A 9,312-nucleotide genomic window follows, 5' to 3' on the forward strand; every position below is an offset into this window, starting at 1 on the left:
GTCCATAATAGCCTCATTGAAGGGCAAAGTCTCTCTTGAGGGGTCCAGTGCAGCTAGAATATCCACCAGAGCATGGCAGGACTCCTTTATCTCCTCTAACCGAGGTTTTGTGCTACTCTTTTGAGGAGCTACTTATGCGCCCTGTAATTAACCTGGGAGGACACAATGTCCATTCCCGTCACCGCCTCATCTGGAGAGGAGGAAGAGAAAACCTGCATATGCAGGGAGCACTGCTCCTTGCTCTCAGCACAGGACAGGTCTCACGGTACCAGGTCTTGATATTCAGCCCCAGGCTCAGTACCAAAACCTGGGTTCTGCTCCGAGGAGGTCATTGGGGTGCTCTAGACTCTGATACAATAGAGTAACACCTTATGGACTATGACCCCTGGACTGGAGGAAAAGCCCAGGGGTTCCAGAATGGCCACCACAGTGGCACTTGCCACTGTGCTTGAGGCCAAATCGCAGGTGGGGTGGCCTGGCCCAGGTCTGCCAACGGATGATGTTGGCTAGAGTGTTGATGCCGGCTTCTGTAGGAGACTTATGACTCCACCTCTCAGTCAGTCTCCAAATATTCCCTTCTAGGCAACCAGAGTGGAGTGGTGCCGGCAAAGAGTGCCAGGAGAGACTGGGGCTGCCCCATGATGACCGGTTTCCCTTATGAAGGCACCTGGGGCCTTGGTGCCAGGGGAGCTCTCGCCACCACTGACATCTCCCATACGGCAGGGGGTGGTGGTACCAAGAGAGATAGTAAATGTCTCGTGGCCACAAAAGCCTCTGGCACAGATGGTATTGCCAGGGCAGCAGAGCTCCGACGGCTCTCGTATGGTGAGGAGTCCATCGGTGCCAGCCTCAAAGGTGTCCATTCTGGGGCCAATGTCAACGGCACCAGGTGAGTTGCAAGGGTCTGAGTGGCCCAGCAAGGGTCGCACTGTTAGTGTCTCTTTGCCTCACAACTTCGGAGTTAGGGATCACACCCTGTCCGTCGACTTCTATTTCTTTCTCAACACCGGCAATGGAGAACGATGCCGAAAGTCCCTTGCCGGAGTGATCTTCTTTGGCACCTAGGATGATGGATGGTGCTGGGAGTCCCAAGAAGCAGAAGCGTCCTTCTTCAGCACCAGAAATGTGGAATGGCACTGAATCTTCCTAACAGAAGCCAGGGTGCTTCTTATTGAGGCTGAAGTACTCGGCGCCAAGTCGGAGTGACTACGCTCTGAAGGAGGGCAAAGTGCTGCCTCCATGTGGAGGAACCTAACCCTGGTGTCCGTTTCTGTTTTGGTGTGGGGCTTGAAGTCTCTGCAGATTTTGAAGTGCTCCCACATGTGAGAGTACCCCAGGCACTTAAGGCAGCTAGAATGGGGATCACTGACAGGCTTCAGTTTGTGGCACAAAGCACAAGGCATTCCCCAGTGCCAGGAGGGACTAGCTCCACTGAGCGGGGTTTGCTAATCTAACTAATTTAACAACTGAAACATAACTACTACGAATAAAGATAACTATGTACAATCAAAGTCCACTGAGAGGAGTACTTGTGGAAAAAGCAAGAATGAACTGACGTTCCAGCAACCGCAACAGGCAGTAAAAAGGAACCACGGGGGTTGCAGGTCAGCAGAACCTTTATACTGGCACTATGAGCGCACAACTCCAGGGGGCACCAGCGCCAACCCAACAGATACCACCAAAGGAAAAGCTTTCCAGTGGCAGTGCTCGGGGTGAGCACACACCTACATTGGAATGAACATGAGCAAGCACTCGAAATACCTTTCTGCAAAGTGTATATACAAAACAATATAGGGAAAGGGAGAGTATAAGTAGAATACAGTCTGCATATCCCGTTTTCCCACTTTTAAAGATTCTCTGGTGCACTGAAAATGGCAAGAACAGGAGAAGGAAACTTACAGGAGTAAGCCTGGCCACTTCTGGATGTTCCACATAAAAGTTCTTCTCAAATTTGGGCAGCTCATTTAGGTCCCACTTCTTTTTGCGTAGACGCTCCCCTGGATTACCAAATTTCTTTGGAGGCAGAGGACTACCAAACCTGGGGGTATCAACATAAGTTTTTTAAAAAGCAATTTATAAAAGGATTTCACAGCTCTGGCATTTGTAGATTCCTCCGATGTTTTCACGGTTATCTTTAAGCTAAAACAAACACTGAAGTTTTAGTTACTCTGAAAATCCCCTTAAAACATAGCTAGACACAAGGGTTGGGAAGGTCTTCTGTATTCTTGCTCCCTTCTGTAAAGTCTATCACGCAATTACCACTACTCCAACGACACTGTTACTTTTAATGTAGAATCTAACTATTTCACAATTCCTTTCACCTTTTCTTTCCCTCCTTATCAATACGCCCCAGTCAACGTACAAATAAAGCACAGAGAAAAGTTGACGTCCATATCAAAGTTTTTGCTAAGCAGATCTGAAGCAATTACAAAGCAGCCACAATTTTTACCAGGGTCACAGCAGAAGTATTTGGATGGGTGGAAAAAAAACGAGTCCCATTTCTTAGACACTTCTGAGAAAGTCTCGAGAGAAAATAAATGTCAGTTTTTATTCTTTAATACCTGGCAAAGCTACTCAGAAATTAGTACAATGTATCCTCCATATAAGGAATACACTCTACCCTGCTTTTAATTTTTATTTGTTTATTTTTAAAAGAGGTGGGGATTTATATGTAATGATTCATTTATCCAAAGGAGAATAAACATGGTTTTTCTGGCCTACAGCACAGTTGGGAAGTACTGAAAACTGAAGCACAAATTGGCATGAAGAGTTTAGCTATTATAATTATAAATGTTCACTTAATAGTACATCTTTTAAATAGTTCTTTGAAAAACCTGTTATTGTTTCACTATTGTGCCAGATTTCAATAGAAGCTGCTATTTTAAATGATGTCAGGTCAAACACTACTCTAACTTCAGATATGATAAAGAATAAGCTTTTGAAAAATCTACAGGCAAGAAAGTGTGTCTGATTTTTTTAAAAACTCCAGTTGAATAAAGACTTCTGAAGTATTTCCACTGAAACAGAACATTATGCTAATGCATGAGTACCAGAAAATGAAACTAATTAGAAACTATCAACAAAAAAGGTTTACAATACCCAAGCTGAGACAAATTTTAAAATGTACCCTCTGGTCAAAACTAAATTAGATTTAAGCGTTTTTGTTTTAATAATCCATGGTTTTATTTGCAATATTGGCAAGGAAATGTTTTAAATGTTAAATAAGTGTTCTCTGAAAGTTATTTCCCAAGAGAAGCTAGAGTGACAATAAAGAGTAGAACTCAGAGAAAGCAGAACAGGAAAGGGGATTACACTTGTAGAATGCAAGGTAAATTTATAATTAATTTGATGCTGGTTAAAACACTTAAGTTATAGGTTCAAAAATGTTGGTTAAGCTGCAGTCTTGACAGCCCTTTTCTCCTTTCTATAAATGTAGTTCTATTCTGTATCAGATTGCTAAAACGGGTGCTTATTTACTTTTATCACATTTAACACTATAAAACATATAAAAGTAATTTACAACCCACCCGTAAATAAAAATAGTGACTTGAATCTTTTATGATTTCTTAGGGCTGTCAATGCAAGTTACTAGTTACTGGAGCATCTCACAATCGAATACATTCTTCAGACTATGCTAGTTTAGAACCCTGAAGGTGTGCACCTGAGTAATTTTACTGACAAAGGCAATAGGAGTACATAGGTGAGTAAAAATTAAATATATGCATGAATGTTTTGCAAATTCGGGGCCTTAGATATTTGGACATTGAGTGTTTGCTTTATTGCCATCAACATAAAAATACAATGCAGTTCACAGAATTTCAGTTCCATGTTGCTCTGCGTACACACAATACAGCTTTAGATTGGCTTTCCAAAAAGTGAGTCTTTTAGAATTTATAATACCCCAATATGTGTCATATTTCATTCACTGATCCTGACTTAATTGACATTTTACATACTGATATGGAACAGATTACAATTCCAGTTACACTGGTGTAAATCTAGAGTAATTCTATTTAATTGCATAGAGTTATTTAGTTTTCCCTGGTTCAGTGGTGACTGAATCCAGATTGGTCTTAGATATTCAGTGATCACTTCATCAGCAACTGAAATGCAGCCACTTCCAGAACTGAATGCAACAGCAGCTTATTCAAGTGGCGAAGTAAAACTGCACCATCCCAGTCCTAAAAAGTCATCTCCAACTCATTCAGGACAAGAAGCAAAGAAAAATTCCAGATCTAGTTGGCCCTACAACAGGAATGGACAGTAAACAGAATGTAAACATACAACTGGAGTTTGTCCAGCACACTGGGTGGAGTACCCAACTGTTTTTCAAATACCATCGTACAATTTTTGATGACTGCAATCATTGGAAACATTGTTTTACATCTCAGAAATGATTTTTTTAAGAAGAGTCATGATGTGCTGAACTTCTGGTATATAACTGTCCATGTATAGAGTTTTCAATATCAAAACAAATTTACAATATAGATATACACATGTGCAACGCAGTTTTTGATATTACAGAAACTAAGTTTTGTGAGATTTTTGTAGCAGTTTATAAAGATATGCAACAAAGCAAAGTATTACTTGGAATGAGATCAGGGTCAAAGCCCGTTACTTATGCCTTTATGTGAATTAATTTTTTTTTTTTTTAAAAAAAAGATCCATTGTCAAGTAGTTTCCCTATTCCTGATTCTGTCCTTTTCTATTTGACTAAAATATTTTTCTCCCACCTTCATTTAGCATGGAGATGAAATAAGATTTTTAATTCGTTTCCTGTGGTCACTCTAAACCAGGGGTGGGCAAACTTTCTGGCCCGAGGGCTACACTGGGGTTGCAAAACTGTATGGAGGGCCAGGTAGGGAAGGCTGCGCCTCCCCAAACAGCTTGGTCCCCACCCCCTCCCACTTTCCACCCCGACTGCTCCCCTCAGAACTCCCGACCCATCCAACCCCCCCCCCCCGCTCCTCGTCCCCTAACTGCCCCCTCCCGGGACCCCCCCCATCACACCCCCGCCCACTGACAGCCCTCCCCCCGACCCTCCCCATCTAATGCCCCTTGTTCCCCGCCCCCTGACCCCTTCCCCACCCCTGACAGGGCCCCCAGACCCCACACCTATCCAACCCCCCCCTTCCCCATCCCCTGACCGCCCTCCCCCTGCTCCCTGACTGCCCCCTGGGACCCCCGCCCCTTATCCAACCCCCCCCCCTTTACCATGCGGCTCAGAGCAGCATGCCTGGCAGCAGCACCAGCCAGAGCTAGCTTCTGCTGCTCTGCTAGACAGGAGCTTGCAGCCCTGCAGATCTGCAGCACGGTGAGCTGAGGCTGCGGAGGAGGGACCACAGCGGGGGAGGGGCTGGGGACTAGCCTCCCTGGCCAGGAGCGCAAGGGTCCAGCAGGACAGTCACGCAGGCCATAGTTTGCCCACCTCTGCCTTAAAGCCTGTCATAATACATTTTGATGGTGCAAGATTTATCAACGATATCACCATAATTCTAAAGAGAACAAAGTATTGTGCTTTTGTAGGTTCTAAACCAATGATGGCTTAAAATCTGAAAGCCAAGTTCTTAAAAAGAAAAAACATCTCTTTACTCCAAATGAGATCATGTAAATGTCAAGGCAGGTCAAATGCTCATGCCTTAAAATCTGGCTAGTGCCCCTTTAAGTACCTGTGTACAGTGGGGCCCTCTTCTCTGCAATATAACTGACAGGATCTTTTTATTTCATAAGGGGGTTGTTTGTATGTATGTAGGATACAAATATAAAATTAGAGTGGAACTCTTAGCCTCTCCTGCTCTATTGGGAAAGATGTTAACAAGTACTTTCGTGTGCAAGGAAAACATTCTTGAACTTCACCTGAGTAAAGGAGGAAATAAATTTAAATGTGAGAAGCTGGCACTTTTCCTGACTCAAAAAAAATCAAAGAAGAAATAAGAGGAACAAGTATATTTTATTATTTGCTCTCTCTCACTCAGGGCCTGATTCCTCCTGTTTAATCCCCAGTACTTGTCTTTTCCAGGAAAAACTTGGGGTACTGCCATTACTTAACCCCCTTCTACTAAAAAGAACAACACTCAAACAACAACCCTGGACCATTCACGTGCTTTCTATCAAGCATTTTATGATATTAGATGCTTTCTTATACTTTTGTTTTGTTCCACAACATCAGAGCTCAACTGAACCTGATTCTCCTAAACAGAATGAGGCCCCATAATGAGTGATACTAAGAATAATCAAAAGAGCAGGAAACCAAATTGTTAGGCCTTTGCACAGTAATATGGAAGATTGTGGTTTGATTGCAGATCCGCCCCCCCCCCCCCCCAACCCTGGACAGACTCCTGAGGCTTAATCCAGGGCCCTGAGATCAGGGCTCCACTACTACACAAGAGGCCCACGTTCAATTTCCAGGTCCAATTCCACTCTCTCCATCAGCAGGGGCCGGGAATACTGCAGAGATATGCACGGTTATTTAAGAGCAATCTTTCTGATCATATGAATGGTAAGGACATTCAAAGGAGGAGTCAGGTCCAGTCCACTCTACAAGTTACGTGTGTCCTCCACGGTGAGCAAGGGCTTCTGAAGCGAGGTTAGCAGCGGGAGGGAGAGGGATCCTTATAGCTCAAAGCGGGAACAGTGCGGAGGACGGAAAGGCAAAGTGAAGTCAGGCCTAGTGACAGGTAAAGCCTATCCTGCCAGCCACCGGAGAAACTTCCCTGTCTTCTCGCACCAGACACCGCCGAGCAGGGAGAACGGCGTGCGGGGGCGATTCCTTCCAAACCTTGCGGCTACCTAGGGCCCCTCACTTTCCACCCCAGGGATCCACCGGGCTCCTCCCCTCGGGGGCACCCCAGCTCCGGGGTCCCAGCCCGTCACTCAGCTCCTCACAGGCCGGACCCCGCCCTACTCCGGAACCTTCCCGTGGCCCTAGGACGCGACCCTGACCCCAAGGCCCCGACCTAGGCCCCCCGCCGCCGGGGATCGGGATCGAGCCGCCCCCCCGCCCCCGTCTTGGGGCCTTGCCTGGCTACTCCGCCCCGCCCCTCCCCCACACCGGGCTTCCGCACCCCCGCCCTCTTACCCGCCGCGGTCGCGGTCGCGGCCCCGGTCTCCGAAGCCTCGCATGCTCCCGTCGAGGGGGGCACCGAGGGGCGCGAGCTGGGGGTGGCGCCGGGCGGGGGGGCTCGACCGGCGGCGGCTGTTGTGTCCCGGTGGAGTCGCCCGTAACCGCCTCGCTTCCCGGGGGAGGGAGCGGGGAGGCTAGAGATCCGGTCGCGATTGGTGTGCGGGGCCGAGAGCGGCTCAGTTAGCTTCAGGGCCCGTCGGGCGCGGAGACAAAACAGCGTCCTCTTCCTCCGGGTTCCCGGCACAAAATGGCCGCCGCCACCCCAGCCCGCTCTACTTACGTTAAGGACGGCTTGAACGTTGCGTAAACTCCGTCCCTGAATAGCCGGGGGGAGGGGGACGTGAATGCCGCTGCGCCTATTCTCGAAATCCGGGTACGTACGAGACCGAGGCCAGAAAACCGAACCCAAACCGAGCAGTGTACGCAAATTGAGTAGTGCCCAAGAGCTGAGTCGGCTTTTTGCGTGTGGAGACAACGCTCTCCCTATTCCCGAAATTCGACTGCGAAAAATGCCAATCATGTAACCCACCTACGAACTGCGAGGAAAACCCTGGCCAAGCAGCATATTAACTAAATATTATACGGAAGTTTCGTAGCTCTCCCTTGTTCTATGGTGGGTTTAGCGTAAGTAGGGGAAGGAAGAGCCTTCCATTTTGCGTAAAATTCTTCAGTTGCTTTTTGCTCAGCTGGGGGGAGGGGTGTGTGCAAGATTACAGGCATTCTGTAACGTATTGTGTTTGGAGAATACAGGAAAGCCTTTTGCCTTAGCAGCAACTGCATGTGTGGGAGGTGGCAATAGGCTGGAAAGACAATACTTCTCTGTGGCAAGCTGCAGAGTTTAGGGCCTTAGTGTGCAATTAATCTTCGCTGTCCAAGGAATCTCCCTCCTGCTGCCCCCTTTGCAGGAAACACCCTCAGACACAACATTTAAGCTCAGTGTCTGCTGGAGCACACAAGGGGTTGCGGTTGAACAGATGCCATAAAAGCGATCTTGCCGCAGTGCACACACAGCACAGGCTCAGTAGCAGTAGCCGCCATGATATTTACTCTCTCCTTATTTCCAGTAAATGGAAGGGGAAAGGATATTTAGCTAAATTACTGTAATTATTTGCGTGAAGTAGTTACAGCTCCTTCAATAGGAAAGAGATTCCTTGTGACCTGTGCAAAAACCCAAACTACAGAAGCATTTAAAGCACTTCTACTGCCCAGACTTGACGAAGAGCTCTGTGGAGCTTGAAAGTTTGTCTTACACCAACAGAAGCTGGTCCAAACAAGATATTACCTCACCCTGTCTCTCAGGACAACACGGCTACAACAACAGGGCAAACAATGTTATTTTGTGTGATAGTATATTGTGTGCTTTAAAGTGTTCTGTTGCAATTAAAAAGTTTACATTTTAAAAAGTATGAATAAGGACAATATTTTAAAGCGTTCCACAACCCTGTAATAATAATTGGCAAAATTCTGCCTTCTATTACATCTATGTAACTCCACTAGTATCAATAGGATTTCATAGGTTTGTAAATGTGAAATGAATTTGGCTCTGTATATTGTATTCCTCTGCTCCTCTTATGCTGAAGGATTCCTAAGTACTTTACATGGTCCAAATCTTTTCTATGCTTCCACAAGTGGAAGGCATGAAACTCCACTGATCTGAGCAGTGGGGGAAGTTGAAAGAGATAAGGTAATGTCAGCTCTGCAGTGTCATTCCAATCCTTTAGAAACACTGACTGAGGGCAGGGTGCAGGGCTAGCAGTTGTCTGTGCTCTGCAGCAGCATCACCCCACAACACCTCAACTGTGAACAGAAGCTCCAAAGGGGAAACCTTGCATAATTTTGGTGCCCTGCGCAAGCTTTTTCCCCTCACAGAGGAGGGGAAAACTATATTCAGGCATCACAATTCATACACCTTTCAAATGCCGTCACCTCTGGTGAAGAAACACAGCTTGTATTTTTATACAGTTAAATAAACTTTCAGATGGAATGTAAATAAAAATGTGTCCACTTGAAACTACAGGGGAACTTCACCTATCCACCTGATTTAGAATATGGCCAAAACACTGGGATTACTACCATTACCTTTGTGAAAATGGACAAGGGATGCTGCATGCACACAGTCATTTTTACGCAGTGGCTGAATATACAAATACAGGTTAAAAATGTTTCCATTTCCTGTTTAACACTTAAAC

At 46.1% G+C, this 9,312-nt stretch overlaps 1 protein-coding gene across 2 annotated transcripts in view; it reads right to left on the reverse strand.

Annotated features, from left to right (window-relative positions):
- DDX17 (DEAD-box helicase 17) overlaps positions 1-7,387 on the reverse strand; it is a 30,966-nt gene extending 23,579 nt beyond the window's left edge. For both annotated transcript variants that reach the window (XM_073326354.2, XM_073326344.2), the window contains exons 1-2: positions 7,079-7,387; positions 1,900-2,038 (exon numbers count right to left, since the gene is read on the reverse strand). In XM_073326354.2, coding sequence (XP_073182455.1) covers positions 1,900-1,964 — 65 coding nt within the window. In that variant the 5' untranslated portion in view covers positions 1,965-2,038; positions 7,079-7,387. The remainder of the gene's footprint in view (positions 1-1,899; positions 2,039-7,078) is intronic.
- Positions 7,388-9,312: the final 1,925 nt, after the last annotated feature.

Source organism: Lepidochelys kempii, chromosome 1 (assembly GCF_965140285.1).
Source record: "Lepidochelys kempii isolate rLepKem1 chromosome 1, rLepKem1.hap1, whole genome shotgun sequence".
Classification (NCBI taxonomy): domain Eukaryota; kingdom Metazoa; phylum Chordata; order Testudines; family Cheloniidae; genus Lepidochelys; species Lepidochelys kempii.